Source organism: Indicator indicator, chromosome 7 (assembly GCF_027791375.1).
Source record: "Indicator indicator isolate 239-I01 chromosome 7, UM_Iind_1.1, whole genome shotgun sequence".
NCBI classification, from domain to species: domain Eukaryota; kingdom Metazoa; phylum Chordata; class Aves; order Piciformes; family Indicatoridae; genus Indicator; species Indicator indicator.
The window spans coordinates 2695412-2714280 of NC_072016.1; the positions used below are offsets into that span (position 1 = coordinate 2695412).

The window sequence follows — 18869 nt, forward strand, 5'->3', positions numbered from 1 at the left end:
TTCTTTCTCCTCCTAAAGTGCTGCTGCACCACTTTCCTCCTGGTGACTTTTGCAGCTACTCTTTATCTTTGTTTTAGTTCCTTCTGTGCTGAAGAGCATGCTTGGATGGTTGCTGTTGTTGTTCTCCTTCTCTAAACTCTCTCTTAAGGCAAATTCCTCTGTAGGGCCTCATAAATCAGGCAGTGCTCAACCTAATGAAATAGTCCACATGTTCCAAAGCATATGGCCCTACCAGGGAATTCATCATCCTTTCCTTCAACTTATTTTTAAGGTTCTAAGGAGCTGTGCTGGCTGCCAGTTTGCAGCGGCAGAAGAACGCTGGGGATGGGAGGGTGGAAGGCAGAGGAGGGACATTTCAGGGAAGATGCAACCTGCCTTCTGGTGAATATCTGAGCCTCCACAAAATCTGAGACACAACCTCAGTTGGGTTTTCACTTCCCTCAGTGGCTGGGAAGGTGGTGATGGGACAGAAAATACAAAAGACAGTGACATTATATGAAGCCACAAAGGCATTGAGCGAGATGTGTGAGGTGTCCCTGCCTATGGCAGGGAGGTTGGAACTAGATGATCCTTGTGCACCCTTCCAGCCCTGACTGATTCTATGATTCTGTGATTCTAAGATGTGGGCTGCATCCCACTCTCAATGTAGTCATCTTGAGTATCTGTATGAGGAGAGGCTGTGAGAAGAGGCTGAGAGATCTGGGGGTGGTTAGTCTGGAGAAGAGAAGACTGAGAGGGGATTTAATAAATGTTTATCAATATCTGAGGGCTGGGGGTCAAGAGGGAGGGGACAGGCTCTGCTCAGTTGCACCCTGGGATAGGACAAGGGGCAATGGATGGAAACTACAGCACAGGAGGTTCCACCTCAACATGAGGAAGAACTTCTTCACTGGGAGGGTGACAGAGCACTGGAACAGGCTGCCCAGAGAGGTTGTGGAGTCTCCTTCTCTGGCGACTTTCAAGCCCCATCTGGATGTGTTCCTGTGTGACCTGTGCTGGATTCTATGATTCTCCTCTGGCAAGTGGGCTTGGACTTGACAATCTCCTGAGGTCCCTTCCAACCCCTAACATCCTCTGATCCTGTGATCTTCAATATCCCAGAGACCTGAGCAAGCTCTGTTTGATGACATGCCTAATTAAAGCAGAATATACAGTTTTCATGTATTTAAATTAAGGAATTTATTGAAAAACAAAACAAAACCCAAAAACCCAACCCCAAAACAAACCCCAAAAATACAAAGCCAAAAAAAAAAAAAAAAGAAAGAAAGAAAGAAAGAAAGAAAGAAAGAAAGAAAGAAAGAAAGAAAGAAAGAAAGAAAGAAAGAAAGAAAGAAAAAACAGTCAAAACAGTGGTTTGATCTAGATACAGCAGCACTGTGACATTACTAGGACATTATGTACGAAGAATCCAAGCAGCCATAGAACACAGAAGCCTTTATCTTCGGTAACAACCCCAAAATGAAACTAGCTTTATCAAGCAATGTTAAAGATCTCCCTGGAAAGAGAAGCAAAACCAAAACAGACCCTCCCCACCCCTAACCCTTTGGATACTAGAATGATGTATTTAGGTTCTTTTTGTGTGTGTACAATACCAACAGCCACTAGCTCTTCTAATTGAGAACACTTGCTTCGATTTAGTACCAAAAAAAGAAAAAAATTAATGATCTGTTGACTCAGTTATGAAAGACAACTTTGAACATTGCTTGAGAAGTGTCTGCTCCTCTTATAGACTACAGTATTAGAAGTGCTTAAAAACATTGACTCCTAGCTATGCTCTTGAAATGCCATCAGAAGGATATTCTTTGTATCTTTATATACCAAATACAATTGTTAGTTTTTCTTCTTTAAAAGCAGGTGAAAAGACTAAATCTAATATGAGACTGCAATTTCACAATTTAATTGCTTGTCAGATATGGGCAACCACATGAGAGTTCATGAAATTCTTCAGGTCTATCTACATTGTGCAGCTACACAAAATAAAGTTTTTACAGCTTTCACCTTTGCAAGGCTGAAATGTCAAGAAGTCTTTCCAAAGAGTGTCCAGTGTTTAAAAGAAATGCAGTTAAGGGAGACCTCATCCAGCACACGTGAAACAAACTTGTTTGAGCTTGCTGATCAATAGATCTATCAATCAGCTGCAGGTAATGAGAAAGGAAAACAAAGCTGTCATCCAGCTACTGCCTGAAATGTTTCTTCTCTGGGAGTCAATCTTCTCTACAGGACTGCCAGTTCTCCAGAAAAACCTGGATCTCCCCCCCTGGAGCCTGTTGATGCCAGGCACGTGGATCCTCTTTTGTTTCCACAGCTTGGAAGTGCACTTTCCCAAAGTTTGCATCTCTGTGGCTTCACACAGCATCTCACTCAGTTGGTACCTAGGGATTCGTTCCTGGGCTTGGCCAAAAAAGTTGAACCAATGGATGTTGTTTTGTTCCCTTCCTCCTACCTACTTGTTTCCAACATTAAAAAGAGAGGAAGTGTCCATGTGAATGCTGCAGCTACTGGCTAGCTCTCAAATAACAGAAGAATACTTCAACATTTGCACTGTGACCTCACCTTCTGCTGGAGATATCTTTACAGAGTGCTGTGCATTCTCTTTCAGTGCCCCTAAGGAACTAAGACAAACTAATAACAAAAAAAGAGCCCTAATTTCCAAGAGTCACCTCCCTGGTCATGTAGATACCAGCAGCTGCATTATGCTTATTTCACTTCAATAATAACACCGAGTTGATATTGATCAGTTTATGCACAGACTCCAAAGTGCTTTCCACTGTTAGAGAGTGAGCCTCCCTCTGTGTTTATGAATGGGAAGCACAATGCACACAGCTTTGCCCAAGGCAGTGGAGGCAAAACATGGGCAGGATATAGGAATGCAACCCAGATTCTGTCTCTAGGACATCAACCAAGGAGAACACCTATGTGCCAGCAGTACCATTCACTGCAGTGAGCAGGCAGCACTCTGTCTAAAGTGGTTTGTTTCACAAAGCTCACTTGTCAGCACCCCAGCTGAGCTGATCCTGCTGCTGCAGCCTGTATTTGCATTATCACACAGGTGTTTGGGGGAGGGGTGCATGTAACAGTGTAGCACACCCTCGGCTCTCACATTCTTCAGTGGCCTTCCTAAAGGAAGTCATTTTGCAATATTCTTTGCATAAAGGTCTTTCTCTTTTCTTTTGGCAGTTGAGGACAGAAAAGTTCTTACCAGGCAGCACTGCAATATGATTTAGTATAGATGGTTGTGTGCTGCTTAGCACAAAATGGAGAAGAACTGATTTCAATTTATGTAGACTTTCTCTTAGGGTATTAGTCATTTTTATTATTCTTAATCTAAGTAATCAGCAGTATTTTAAATTGCAGGTCATATTTCTGAAAGGCTTGAGATGGACAACTCTGGGATCTTCTGTTTCCCAGACCAGTTCTCCCAAACTTCATTTCCAAATAAACGTACCTCCCTGCAGCCTGGGGCATACTAGGACCATCTTTGGGCAGGAAAGCCTTTAGGTCTGGACTTCTAGAGCTCCTGCAGGCCACTTTGTGCTTCATGCTACATACATAAAGGGAGATGGTCTACATCCCAAGGGGCAAACTAACCCAAGGATGTTCTCTCAAATAAAAGTCCAGACTTTTCAAAGGAATGCCTGATGAATGATCTCCTCTGTCCTGGGAGACTTAACAAGGGTGTATTACAAATATGAATTGAAAAAAAGGAGAGAAACAACCACAGCTAAGTGGAGCAGAGGTTAAAACACCCACATCTTGTCCACAATGAAGTCAGGTCATGCAGCCACCCGTTCCATGGATGTCCATGAGAAGCAGCAGCTGTGCTGTAAGGATGTGCATTTATTGCTCTTCCAGCAAAGCCTACGCAGGGACCTCCTGGCTAAGGTTCAGGGGCATGGGACCAGAGATCTGTGTGATGGCTGTTCATGCAGGCTGAGTGCATCCATACTGTTCCACCTGGCCCTCATGGAGATGTTGGCCTTGAGCCACAGGGTAGACCCTATGCCTAATATCACCTTGTGTCTGCAATTTCCAGGTTACTCAAAAAAACCCCAAAAAACAAAAAACAAACTGGGAGAAACATATGGTGAACCAAGGAAGAATGTGCAGCAATGTGTGATAACTGTCATTGGCCATCTGTTGAAGACACACACATGAGGGTAGTTTTCACACTCTTCTCCAGAGCTCTCAGCTTGTCTGTCTTCCTTGTCCTGCCCATGGCTTTATTAGTGTTAGTCTGTAAGACTGGTTTCCTGGTTTCCTTTTTAAGCTGAGGCATCTCTACTGAGAGAGGTTAACGGCAACTGAATTTGAAAGACGAAGCTTTTGAGAGCTGAAGCAAAGGATTCAAGCTGGATCCTTAAGTTTAAAGTCTGGTTGGATGACAGTAAGAGTCAGTGTCTTTGGTCAGATGCTTCACTGAGTCAGCCAAGTTTGATTCCCCCACTGCTGATGGCACTCTTAGCCATAGTTTCCAGGGCAGGGGATGACTGCAAATTGAGATGGCATCAAACTGGTTTAATGGGCAGCCAGTATTGTCCCTGAACTGCCGGTTGCCAGGCATCCCTAAGCAGCAGGGCCAGATGAAGGCTGCAATATTGAATTCTGCAGTTTGATCTCTAGTACCTGTTTGGCTTGATTATCTTCACACATTTCTGAGCTTCTCGAGCAGGTTTTTGTTCAGAAACAACCTGAGAGTCATGGCCATTCTTGTAAAAAAAAAAAAATCTCCTTTGAGATGATCCAGGTCAAGAGTAGACCTGTAGGAGTTTATTATTTGCTATTTTTTCCTTCATTATGCCTTTGTTTAATAAAAACCTCCCATCCAACCAGAGAGGAGGAAAAAAATGCTACAAGGCTGAAGTGAACCTCCAGATACTGTAGAAAAAGAATAGCAAACATCTGAACTAGAAAAGCTTGCAAAATAATTAGTGCTCATCAGACTACTCAGTAAATATTTACAAGGGGAAAAAATATGCATGCATAGGTCAGGATCAGATTGCAAAACATTTCTGATTCTTAAAAAGAGCAAAACTTGCTCCTCTGTCTATTTAAAATGAGCAACCAGATCCAAGCATATGCAGGTTTTGGAAAGGACTTGTATTATGATTGGAAAGGAGAGATAGGAAATTAATCAGTCTGGAAAGCTACTCAAGAACTACTCCTCAGTTGTGTGCAAACTCACCTCAGAAACTATTTACCTGGAATCAAAACACTAAACCCTCATCACAAATGCTCTCCAAGGCTGGATGATGAAACCAGGAGGCTGTTTGTCTCAGAGGTCCTGAACACCCACAACTCTCACTCTTGACAGAGCCAAATGCCAAGTGCCTGTGGAAGCCTGGCTGTGCAGGATACTGCCTTAACAGGGCTTCAGCCCTGAGTTCTAGGCTCAGACTGCACCTGGTCATGCAGTGGAAGTGAGAGGAGTGTGGCTCTGCTCCAGGCTTGAGTGCAAGGTGAGCTGATTAATTAAAACCCAGACAAAAAAAAAAAAAAAAAGGAGGAAGTAATGCAGAAGAAAATCCTGCAGGTTTTGCTGTTGTAGGCAAACCCTGCCTAGAAGATTCCCAGGGCTGTTCATTATCACTAGTGATGTATGATGGTAGTCAATCTTTCGAGGCTTGGATACACCACAATACTGTTCAGAGTTTGTCAGGATAGCAACACAAAGTTTATCAGGATGTGGCATGAATCCTCCCTCAGCTGCTCTTACTTTCTGCTTCTCCCCTTACTCACTCACTGCTCCCAAGGAGCTGGGATCCAGAGAGACTTCATCCCAGGCTTGATGCTTCACATGTGCATAAATGGCCTTCTTCCATACCAGCTTGAGGATTCAGAATGTCTAACTCTAGCACAATGTACTCCAAGTAGAAGGACTCAGGGAATGCAGCTCTTATCACTGTCCCTGTGTCTCCACTGCTAAGTCCTACAGGTGCTGAGTAAGGAACTGTCCCAGCTGAAAGGAGAGCAGGAGGAGGCACAGACACTGTTATTCACTGGTGTCATGAAAAACACAGCCAGCACCAGTTAAGGCTATCAGCTTCTAAGAGGTGTAAGGTCATCTACAATCTATATCTGCAATTTGTTTACCAGTTTCATTAAGGGATTTGTTATCAGGATTTTATTTCCCAAGTGGGAGATGGGAAAGAAAGAAAATTTAGTCATCATATGGCAGACTAGTAATGTAGGAGATGAAGCCCTTGGGCCAATAGCTGCAGTTTTATTAGACTGTTCCAATGACATATTACTGGGCCAAGCCTTCCCCCAACTGTCTTTTTTTCCTTCCTCATGGTGGTAGGTAGATGTCCTCAGCCACACTTTTCTGATGGCAGAATATGCTCACCTGTTGCTGCAAAGTCATAAGATGGCAGTAGTTGAAGAAAGAGTGTAGCATTTCACTCTGCCTCCCATCCAGCACCCTCTTCCCCTAGCATCAGTGTAGAGGATGAAGTCAACAGAGGGTGCCCAAACCTATTGCATACTGTAATGGCAGAAGGTGATGCCTCAGAGTGGTAGAAACAGGCTGGAGTCTCACAACACTTGCAGCTCTCTAAGAACTAAAATGTCTTGCCTTGTCTTAGATACACTGGTGTACATCAGCTGTCTGGCTGAGATTTGTCCTTCCACTTTGCACCTACATTTTTTGAAACCAGGTGAAATCCCACATATCATTGAAGAAGGCCTGGAAAACCTCCCCCAGCAAGCATGTCTTGATCCAGAGCATGACTGCTGTTGACTGAGGTAGCTTTATATCAGGCCATGAGAATAGAACCTGAGGTAATAGCCCTAACTGTGTATAGAAGCTTTTTACCTCTACAATATTTCAATCCTCTCAGGGCAGGAAGCTGAAACCATTTATAGATTTAGTTTATAGCTGATGCAGAGAGAGAAAATGCTTCCAAATTCTCATCTATTACTGTCTGACTAAAATATTGCATCTTCTCTAAGGTCTGTGGTGCCATCATCTGACATGGGAGAGTGGTTGAGGCACTCCCTGAGCCCCTCCAATGCAGAGGATTGCAGGATGTTAGGGGTTGGAAAGGACCTCCTCAGATCAGAGTAGAAGAAGAGAATACAGGGAAGAGAAATGTCTGGACCACACTGATCTGCAGGAAAAAGAGAAACAACTTCTTGGTGATACTATGGCACACAAAGAGCTTCACTCCAGGCATACTGATATCCAGGGAGGCTTCTGAAATGATGTGGATTTGCATCTTAACATCCTTGACTCCTGGCAAAGGGGCCAAAGCCTCATCCTCCATTCTGGACTTTTCTCTGTCAGCTGCTTTATGCAAACCCTGCCCCTTTTTTGTCTCTCCCTCATGACCTCAAGCAGGTTTTAGTTTGTAACTGCTGTGTCTTTCCCCCTCAGAGATTTGCCACCACTAACCTGCATCCTTGTTTCCCCTCTGCACTGGCCAGATAGAACATACACACGACAGCCTAATATATTTAGGCTGTTAAGACATGCACTGGAACAGTGCTTTCTCATAGTCTGGCATGACTGTACTGGTAGCTAACAGGGCTTTAGACAAACCAGGCTGTTCCTGGTGCCCCTAAAGTGCCAAATGCTCAGTCTACTCTAGCCAACATTGCAAAGAGCATGGTGACCAAACATCATTTTTTTCAGAACATGCTGGGCTACAGAGATTGTGCCTGCACTTGGAGGGGGAGCAAAGGTTTTCCAATTCCTGTTGAGGAAAGGCAACCAAGTGTTGATCTGAAAATGGCATACATGAGAAGAGCATGACTCTGAGGTACTGCTACTGATCCTGACGAATCCTGCTGCTCTGCTAGTGGGAGCAATGTTTCATCAATGCTTAAACAATCCCTGACAAAGAATGATGGAACCAAAAGTAGGAGGTGTTATTTAATGACTGACACTTTTATTCAGTTAAGTTGAAGCCCTAATTGAGGGGATGAGTTATGGTGTGTTTGGCATGACATGTGGAAGTACACTAAGAACAGACACAACCTATAGGTGCTACTACTGCTCAAAAGCAGCTCAGATCCCACTCTGAACCTCCAGAGTTCAGCTCTAGAAAGCTGTCACGAATCTCACCACGGTCAGCACAAACCAGACTATTGAATTTCTCTCTTGCTACCTGTTTGATGTCAGCAGCTGTGGAAAGGCCTTGGACTTTTACTGCAGCATGGAGGACGCTTTGAGTTTTGCTCTCATTTCAGCAGGTGCAGCTTTCAAAGTCCTTGCAAAAACAAAAGGTCATTTGATTTCATGGTCCCCTCTCAATTCAGTTCTGTTCTTGCTGTCCACTAGAAACAACACAAAAGCTGGTGGAGGAGAACAGCTTGAAACAGGGTTCCCTTTCTAACTAAAATGCTTTTGATGAGCTAACAATGTAAGTATAAACCTCAGCTGTGCTGGTCCCCATGGCATCACAAACCTTAGGCATAGCAAGTAGCATTCTTGAATGGATCAAAAACTTGCCTTTCAGCATTTAATGCGAGACACTACGAACTAATGAGGAGGAGGAGGAGGAATGTGTGCAGTGTTGCTGTAACCCAAAGATACAGATGGCAAAGAACTCAGAATAAACTGTCCCATAAAAATGCATGTCAGTAAAACCCAGTCTGATAAAGTGATTCAGGAATTAATCTTCTAGATTTACTAAAAAGAATGATTTCTCCATTGAGGCTCTGGAAGTCTTGAGTCACATTGGTTTGGTTTTCTTTTTTTTTCTCTCTCTCTTTTTTTTGTTGTTTTTTTCTTTTTTTTTTCCTCTGTTTGTTTTGTTTTTCTTTTAAAAAAAAAGGATGTCTTAAAACACATGGCTTTACAGCTGCTGCTTGGAAAATATACACCTCCAAAGTCTGACTTTTCATTTAAATACAAATGTACAAAATGTAAACTGAGACGATAGAGAAATTTACAAAACTTTTCCTTTGAAAAATAATAAAGACCAAAATTCAGTTCTAGTAATGATGCTATTTAAATACGTGCAAGTAGTCATGTTCATTGGATTGCTATTGCAGTGTTCTAAACAGACAGACTTGATTCACACAGTCTTGAGTGCCACTTCCAAAAAAACAGACCTGAGTGGAAAAATTCTTCTTCAGATGTGAGGCTCCACTGGAAGGAATGGACAGAAAAATCTCCATTTGGGGAAGATCTTTTTTTTTTTTTTTTTCCCCCTCTTTTCACTTAAGGGTGGAGGCTCTCTCATCCATAGAAGCTCCATAGATTATAGTGGAAGGATGCAAGATGCTGTTTCATAAAACTGAGTTGGAACTAGCTGCTTCCAGTGGAGTTTGAACTTACATGATTTGAATTTATGTGGTGATTTAAAGTGGCCTTGGAATTTGGAGAACTCTTTGAATTGTTCTGATGCTGCAGAAAGAGGAAGACAAATGACAATTAGATTCCCAGAATGTGCCATGTTTTCTTTTAGTGCCATGTTCTTCATTTTGTGGTGATAATCATAGAATCAGTCAGGGTTGGAAGGGACCACAAGGATCAGCCAGTTCCAACCCCCCTGCCATGGGCAGGGACACCTCACACTACAGCAGGCTGGCCAGAGCCTCATCCAGCCTGGCTGCAAACACCTCCAGGGATGGAGCCTCAACCACCTCTCTGGACAACCCATTCCAGGCTCTCACCACTCTCATGGGGAAGAACTTCTTCCTCATGTCCAGTCTGAATCTCCCCACTTCCAGCTTTATTCCATTCCCCCCCAGTCCTATCACTACCTGATATCCTAAAAAGTCCCTCCCCAGCTTTCTTGTAGCTCCCTTCAGATACTGGAAGGCCACAAGAAGGTCACCTCGGAGCCTTCTTTTCTCCAGTCTGAACAGCCCCAACTCTCTCAGTCTGTCCTCATAGCAGAGCAGCTCCAGCCCTCTGCTCATCCTGGTGGCCCTTCTCTGGACACCTTCCAGCATGTCCAGATCCCTCTTGTAATAGGGGCTCCAGAACTGATAGTGTTCTAACTGGACTGCAAGACTGTTCTTTGAAAATCTTTGGATACAAAACATTGTTTGGTTTCTTACCTGCATTCTCTCTGGGTCAGGAGGACTATGACAGTTCTTGAGGAATAATAGAATCACAGAATGGTCTGGGTTGGAAGGGACCTCCAAAGGTCATCCAGTCCAAGCCCCTCTGCAGTCAGCAGGGACATCCCCAACTAGATCAGGTTGCCCAGAGCTCTGTCCAGCCTCACCTTGAATATCTCCAGGGATGGGGCCTCAGCCACCTCCCTGGGCAACCTGTTCCAGTGTTCCACTACCCTCATGGTAAAGAACTTGTTCTAACATCCAATCTACATCTGCTCTTCTCTAGTTTGAAGTCATTGCCACTCATCCTGTCACCACAGGGCTTTGCAAACAGTCTGTCCCCATCCTTCTTGTAGCCCCCTTCAGGTACTGGCAGGCTGCTATTAGGTCTCCCTGGAGCCTCCTCTTTTCCAGGCTTGAACACCCCCAGCTCCCTCAGCCTGTCCTGGTAGCAGAGGTGCTCCAACCCCCTGATCATTTTCATGGCCTCCTCTGGCAATGCTCCATCAGGTCCATGTCCTTCCTGTATTGAGGGTTCCAGAGCTGGATGCAGTACTCCAGGTGAGGTCTCACCAGAGCAGAGCAGAGCAGAGCACAGTGTCAGAATCACCTCTCTGGCTCTGCTGGCAATGCTGCTTTTGATGCAGCCCAGGCTGCCATTGGCCTCCTGTGCTGCAAGCTCACACTGTCTGCTCATGTCCAGCTTCTCACCCATTAGCTCCCACAAGTCTTTTTCCACAGGGCTGCTTTCTCTCTTCTCATCCCCCAGCCTCTATTGATAGTGCAGATGCAGGACCCTGCACTTGCTCTTGTGAAACCTCATGAAGTTCACCTGGACCCACCTCTCCAAGCTTGCCCAGGTCCCTCTGGATGTCATCCATGCAGCAGATAAGACTCCCTTGATTCCAGGAGTCAACTCACTGCAAAATGTCAGTATCTGCTAAATCTGACTCATACAGAGGCTACCTGACAGTGCTCAGGCGAGGCTCTAACTCTGCAGAAACAGATGAGTATAAGAGTGCTACTTAGATTTGCAAGTGGTGGCATGGTGCCTCATGGTACACTGTATATTATCTGCTCTGTTTTCTTCTCTAGTGTCTTGGTTTCCTGCCATGACTACCTCACTCAAAATTAATTTTTCTTTCTTTGTTTTTTTTTTTTTTTTTTACCTAAACAGATAAATCAGGGATTTTTTTTTCCACAAAGAACTTATTAAAACCATGTAACAATCTCAAAAGGCATTTCAGCATATCAAGAAAAAAAAATATCAAGGTTGGATAAAAAGTTTTCAGCTGTTGGAAACAAAGCTCATGAACAACATTGGAACTTCTGGTGGTAAAAAACAATCCCAAGGGGTAGATGAGAAACCTGGGATATACAAGATGAGTCAGGAAATTACCAAGTAACTGTGCCAACCAGCCCTCTCCCAGATGAACTGTCCTTCTCCTAGCAAAACTACCACCAGAACATGGCTGTGACACTGGGAGTCTGTGGGGAGATTCTTTGCCTTAGCTGCAAAAGGTCTCACCTGTCGTTTAAATATTCTCTGTAGCAGTCCTTTCTTGGGTGGCTCTGGGGGGTAGCTCTTGTTTAGGTCTGGTGAAATAGTACCATTTGGTCCAAATACATTCAGTTCTTTGAAACACTCTGTTTCTATCATCTAATGGAATTAAAAAAAAAAAAAAAAAAGAAAAAAGAAAAGAAAATTATACATCTGCATTGAATATATTCCAGGTTGTCTAAAGACAGGATCAGGACCAGAAGCTGAGCAATACGTTAGGAGAGGGCAGTTGAATTCCTGCTGGGATGTATGAAAAAGAGAGGCTGAGTCAGTTCTGCATGTTTGCAGATCAGCCTTCCCAGAAGCTGTCCCATAAAGCTTCCTGTTCTTTCCTTGAGCACTATGGAGAACGCTGGGGAGGGGCAGGCATATTCACAACAGCTCAGTGATTAACACCCCACTGCATGAGTGGATCTGCTGCTTGATCCATAGATGGATTAGGAAATCAACTCTTGGCTGTATTTTGATATCAAACAGAAGCAAAGACCAAGATCTAGAAACCTTGGAGCAGTTCAAAGTCCAGAGTAAACTGCTGCAGCTGGGACCCACTGCAGGTACGTTACAATGGGTAAGAGCAGGATCACCAAGGAGGAGCCTCCCATTAGGACTTCCAGACATCCCACAGAAGTTCCTGAGAGGAAGTACAGTGGGATCCTTGCCAATCTACTCAAATATGCAGAGCCAACAGATACAGTCACCTGGACCTGACATCTGTGGTACATTACAGAACTTGAAAGAGGCCATTTGTAACTTATGAAAGCATTAGAGTCTGGCAAGTTATCCAGTAGCTATATATTACTGGAAATATACAGCTCCTCCTAAACCATCTGTGTTAGGGGGTTTATTGGAGTAATTTGACTGTGATACATCCTTACCTCATTTTGCCATGGAATAGACACTGATCCTGTGGAAAACTTGGAATAGAAATCATCATCTGTTTGGTCCAGGTTAACTCCTTTCACTGTGGAGAACTGCTCGATGTCCAAAACATCCTTGCAGTATACTGCTCTGGGCTATTTCAAGAAAGACAAAACAAAATGAAAAGAAGAAAAACAGCAAGAGAAAAAATATTTTTGAGTCCACCCATGTGCTTTCTTCCTCAGATTCAGTCAAGTGAGATGCCCAGCAACTGACTGTCTGCATCCTGCTCTTCTAGGCTCGCTCTGCCTGCATGTTTACCATCAAAGGGTGACTTCACTTTAAGCATGTTAAGCTTCCTCCTTTGAAGCATCAGTGCAGCCAAAGTGAGCTTTGGTCATCCATGTGATGGTTAAGAGGTGAGGGGAAAAGGACAGAAAGAGTGAGACAACAAAAGTCAAATCCTGCAGTAGTATTTTCTTTTTGGAGAGGGAATGACAGAAATCCAGAATGGAGACAGCCCTGAACAAGGACCTCAGATAGAAAGGTTCTTCTGCTCAGATAGCTGTGGAGTTTGCAGCTTCAGAGTTTAAAGGAATGTATACTAATTGCTAAAGAAAACAGAAGAGGTTTGGCACTTTTCCACAGTTTTTATTAATGGCTCAGCTGCTGGAAGCTGTCCAGAATCACCTCTTTTAACTTGGCTGCATTTCTTCAAATGGTGAAATGGCTTTTGCCTTTTTTATAAACTACTTAATTTCCTGGGATGGCAGAGACAGGACTCTTTGCAGTGACACTTCTTTTAGCTCATATTCCAGCCCTCAGCCACAGAAAGCAGAAATAGTCATCACTGGCTACCTGGCATAATTAGTGTGGTCATCTGCATTCCCATCAGCACTTTGATGTGCAGGGCTAACCGAGGGGTGGCTTGTGGGACTAAGCCTGACCTGCTGAACTCCAGCACATGCATCCAACTGCCTACAATAACTGCATGGTCCAGGGGTCCAGCTGTGCAGTATTTCATCTAGAGCAATGTGACCAAACAAATCAAGCAGATTCCTAAGGGGACTCCTATTTGCCAGAGGCTGCATCCCTCCACATTCCCGACGGCTGCAATCCACAACATTTTTGTGGAGACAGAACAGTCTAGAAGCAGATTGAGAGGCACGGATTGGATTACAGCCTCTGCCATTGGCTATATAGCTCTGGGTGATTCAGCTGACTTCAGTAAAGACTTGGAAATCTACGGATGAAGTGCCAAATAAATTAAATTAGGGGCAGCTCTTGAGTTCCCAATAAATAGCTATAAAAATTTATGTGCCTCTGCTTTAGCAAATATGTCTGTAAGAGCTGCCTTCTGGGCCTTACATGCCACAGTTAAGCTTTTAATACACTCTGGCAGATCCCAGCTCTGAGCCCAGCATTTTCTCTAATTTTCTACATCAGAAAGAAATAGTAGCTTGTCTCCTGTTTCTTCCCACTAAAGCAGGTCGTAACACCATGGGCTAATTGGCAGGGCCGCACAGTAAAACATAAAGCAAAACCAGAGCAGCTAAAGTAAACTTTTGTAGCGTTCAAACCACTTTGGTTTGGTTGAGCTTGCAAGCAAGGCGAATGAGAGCTGCCAAGATGTTACTTTCCTTAATAGGTTAAAATGGCAGTGTTTACTTAGAACCATATGGGAACTTTAAGGGTAGAAGGGTCTAGCCAGAGAGAAAGCCCTGCAGGAAGAAAATAATCAGATAACTCCATGAGCTGGGGTAGAGACCGATCCTACAGAAAGGGTGGAAAAAGTTTTGTTATTGCCAAGGGAACAAAGGCTTTCAGTGTATGCGAGGCTGGTGTGTAAACCTGAGTAAGGACTCTGTGCTGGGTTCCATGCCCCATGAACACTAACAAGTTCAAAATGCTGCCCCAGGTCCAAGTCACCTCCTCTGCTTGAGGTGCTGCTGGATATCTGAACCTGGTTCAGGCTCTCTGTAACAGATGCCTGTTTTCATGGTGATCCAGCCCATTCCTCAGTTCCATGGAGCTTTGGACTTTGGAAGTCTGGTTTCACCACAGCTTACCCATCTGCATATCTGTGGCTTTCACTGCTGGTTGTTCCGAGCACCACCTGGCCCTCGCCATACTTCTTCTCCCAGCGCTGCTGTGGATAAGGGAATACAAAGGCTCCCATTTTAAATTGTGGTAACTGAGGCATCAACAGATCCAGTGTTGCCTCCAGCATCACATGGGAAGACTGTGATAAAGCTGAGTGGGAATTAGCCAAGCCTCAGATGACCACCCTCTGTGGAGCTCAGTCGCCCTGCACAGACACATCTACAGAGCAGCTCTCTTCCCCAGCCTCCCACAGGTGCTTATCACATCTTCCTGGGGCAGCTACCCATGCAGAGAGCGATGATGGCTCAGAGACAGAGAAGTTATTTTAGAAAAGAATCTCCTGCAGGAGGGCTCTGGGGGTTCTTCCTGTCATACTTACATCAGGGACAAAGGGAGGATCCAGCATTCCTGCCTCTAGCCGCTTGAAATTCATGCTCTTGAAAAAGGGATGCCTCTTCACCTCTGCTGCGCCTTCCCCCTGGCAGCCCAGCCGCTGCTTCACGTCTTTGCTGAGGAGCTGAAACATGCCAAGAGGAATGGTAAGGTGTCAGAAAAGCAAGAGTTCAACGAAGATATTTTTATCTCCAGTTGGTTCTTAAGGCGTCCAGAGGCAAGTACAGAGGGGAATTGTAATTGCTGTTACTTAGTGGCCAAAGTTAAATGGATTAGGACCGTGCTGTTCTATGTGCTGGTGACACCCTTTGAAAGTTACCTGCTGTAAAGAGGTAAAGTCAAAATAGAGACTGTTGCTTCTGCTTATGTTCAGTGAACACTTTCAGGAAGAGGTCTGACATACCCTAATAACATATACAGATGCATATTCATAACTCCCATGTGCTTTTTCTCAGTTCTGTTTTTTTTTTTTTTGTTACTCTTCTAAGAATAATTTTCCCACATTGCTCAGGCTGAATGACTTCACTATCAAATTGCATTTCCCTCCACCCACTGCAGTGTATTTGCATGACACATTGAACCAACTCTTTGTGCTCAGGGGCTTTTCTCTGCTAAAGGCAAGGAGAGTTTTGTCCATGCTACAGCAACTCCTGCCTGCTACCTGGGTACCTGTAATGGAGCAATGGATGCTAACAGAACTCAGCATACTTGCTGTACTGGATAAGCAAACACAGGGGCTGTAGGTCCTGGAAGACCTTGTATGGATGGACTAATTGATCTGTAAGAGAACAGTTAATGGAAGAACCATTCTTGCACAGACTAGTTGGTGGATGAGGAGACATAACATCTAGTGAGATCTTCATCAACATGCCTCTTCTTTTAAATCATGTGTGTATAATCAAGGAGGCTGAACCAGGGTCTTATCACAGAATCAGCCAGGTTGGAAGAGACCTCCAAGATCATCAAGTCCAACCAATCACCCAACCCTATCTAATCAACTAAACCATGGCACTTAGTCTCTTCTTAAACACCTCCAGGGACATTGACCCCACCACTTCCCTGGGCAGCCCATTCCCATGGCCAATCTCTCTGTCTGTGAAGAACTTCTTTCTAAGATCAAGCCTAAACTTTCCCCTGTACCGCTTGAGACTGTGTCCTCTTGTTCTTTTGTTGATTGCTTGGGAGAAGAGACCAGCCCCCACCTGGCTGCAACCTCGTTCAGCTAGTTCTAGACGGCAATAAGGTCTCCCCTGAGATCACACAAACAACTGAGGAGCCAGGCAGGCACGCCGTGGTGGCTCCGCACCCCTGGTACCCTGCTTTCTAAATGACACCGAGACTGCAGCGACCGCTGGCCGCCCCGGCCGGCTGGGGAAGGGCAGGCACAGGGCGATCGATGCCCAAGCCCGGCTCAGGCTGCGGGAAGCGCAGGTGCCGCTGGCGCCGCGGACCGCCGGGGGGCAGCAGAGGAAAGGGCAGCGGGGCCGGGGCGGCGGCTGGGCGGCGGGGCCCGGCCCGGGGCGGCGAGGCGGTCCGAGCACCGCGGGGAAGTCATGGTCTTGGAGCTGTGTCGGGGACTCTTCCCCGGGGTAACACAGACATGACGGGTGCCCGGGGGAGGAAAGGTTCATGCCTCACTTTCTCTTCTGCCTCCAGGTTTACTGCTCCAAAGCTGGAGCTGAAAAGCAGCCACCTCCCCTCGCTCCCCACTCAGGTGTCTTGTGTAGCCCAATCGCACTGAAATGGTTGACAAAATCCCTTGGGACTGCCTTTCTCGCTCCCCGCTCAGGTGTCTCGTGTCGCCCAATCACACTGAAATGGTTGGTACCCCCCCGCCCCCCCCGGCCTTCCAGCAGGGGCTCTGTGGCCATGCAGGGCGGTGGGATGGTTTGGGTTCTCTGAGCATCCCTACAATCACCTGAAAGGAGGTTGGAGCCAGCTGGGAGTTGGTCTCTTCTCTCAAGTTACAAGTGACAGGACAAGAAGAAACGGCCTCAAGTTGCACTAAGGGAAGTTTAGGTTGGAAAAATTTCTTCTCCCCAGTGGTGGAGTTCCTGTCCCTGGAGGGATTTCAAAGCCCTGTAGATGTGGTGCTGAGGGATATAGTTTAGTGGTTACTTGGCAATGCTGGGTTAATGGTAGGACCTGATGATCTTAAAGGTCTCTTCCAACCTAGACCATGCTGTGATTCTATGATTCTCTTCTACCCAAGACTGAGCCCTTGGGAGCCCCCCTGAATAAGTCCCTAGGGATCTTAGTGGCTGGACCTGACAGCCAAGCCAGTCAGCAGACTGAGCTGTACCTTGCAGCACCTGCCTGGAGCTCACTTAGAGCAGGAGGCAAACAGCTTTGGGATGGTTGGAGAGGAAAAGTGCTTCAGGAGATCATGTAGACAATTAAGTGCAGCCCTGCAGGAGACTGGGAATGGGGAGCCAAGCACCTTCCTATCTAAGGCAAGGCTGTCTGGAGATTCTGCTTGCAAGCTTTCCAGCTTTCCAGCTCAGGGTATACCCTCTGGTTGAGTTGTCCCAGCCACATCATCTCAACAAGGAGGAACCTTGAAAGAACTGTTTGTTGCTAATGTGAGGTTGGTAATCTTCTGTCTGGTGTCTGACAGTATGCATCTTCCAACCAGCAAGGTGAGCAAGCTACAATGGCAGAGGCCAAGCAGCCAGAAGAGATGGTGAAGGGTTTAGTGGGACATAAGAGAAGTCTTCTGTTCAGCAACAGTCAAAGGGGACTGTATGGATCGAGAGATGGGGAAAATCTGGTGGTTCTGGCCACAACAGCAGCTCCCAGGTAGCAATGTCCTTTTCTTCCTCATAGATCCCTCTGCCTCTGCTGCTGCCTAGGTGGTGACAGGACTGGTCACCACGACTGGCTGGTTTATAAACAGAAAAAGACATGAAGAAACATCTCTGTGCCTTGCCATCCTCTGAGCCTATGGACTCACATGTTACTGCACTGATTGATCCATCTTTCTCAGGGCACTTCTCTGGAGTAGAAGGGAAGAAGGATGTTTTGCTTTCAAATCTTTGCACAAGACTTTGAGCTCTTGTGGTCCTGAAGCCAAGTTCTTTTGTAGTGGAATTTTGGTTTGTTGGGCTTTTTAAATCCCAGTGGCCATGTGGATGTAGTCCACGTGAAGAAGATTGCTTTGGAATTTCCAATGCATATCTGGTTTGCTCTGTTGTGGTTGGGCAGAGAAGACAGAAATTTTTTTCTGATCTTCTATTCTCCTGCTGAGAGGGCTTTTCTGGCTGGTGGGGAGAAGAATCTGAAGGCAGAAGGACCAATGTTACTACCCATGGCACTGATATACTTCTGGAAATGACACCTTGAAGCTCCCAGGAACGGTGATACTGAGGAGCAAGTTCTAGTAGGAAACAGTAGATTTGGACTTTCCTGTAGATGATAAAGGAGTCTCTACAATTTCTCTACTGTGAAGACACAAAAGGTGCTTTGCTGTCTGTGCAGCCAGTGATTCTGCCTCTGGACAAAGTGGGAAGACCAAGCTAACCTGGGAATTTGCCCTTGCCAGTATGTAAATGTTAGAAGTTGTTTGGAGTGTGTGGTCAGGGGATAGGGTCATTGAGGACACAAAAAAAGGCTGTCTGAGAATTCCTGGGCTCCTCCATGTTAAACAAGGGAGTATTTGGTAAGCTCAGATGCAAGAAGGAAGTGTCTGGAGCATGAAAGCAATTGGTCATGCGTGGCTGGCCACTGCAGACTGAAAGACACAAAAGGCAACAGGCCACTGGGAATAGGCTGGGACTGAAGGACCACAGAAAGAGGAGAATTCTCCTGCAAAGCCCTGAAGAATGGGAGCAGGTGTCTGCCTCTTGAGGAGAGTCCCAATGGGGGAAAGAAAAAAAGAAATTAATGAATTTGGTAAGCTGGAGCCAGCTCTAGCTCTGACAACAGGTGAAACCAGACACTTCTC

At 45.4% G+C, this 18869-nt stretch overlaps 1 protein-coding gene across 1 annotated transcript in view; it reads right to left on the reverse strand.

The window, feature by feature from the left end:
- Nucleotides 1-9250: 9250 nt before the first annotated feature.
- GRK5 (G protein-coupled receptor kinase 5) overlaps nt 9251-18869 on the reverse strand; it is a 120857-nt gene continuing 111238 nt past the window's right edge. The window contains exons 13-16 of the mRNA XM_054382311.1: nt 14913-15050; nt 12448-12585; nt 11540-11671; nt 9251-9349 (exon numbers count right to left, since the gene is read on the reverse strand). Of these exons, the coding sequence (XP_054238286.1) occupies nt 9251-9349; nt 11540-11671; nt 12448-12585; nt 14913-15050 (507 nt within the window). The remainder of the gene's footprint in view (nt 9350-11539; nt 11672-12447; nt 12586-14912; nt 15051-18869) is intronic.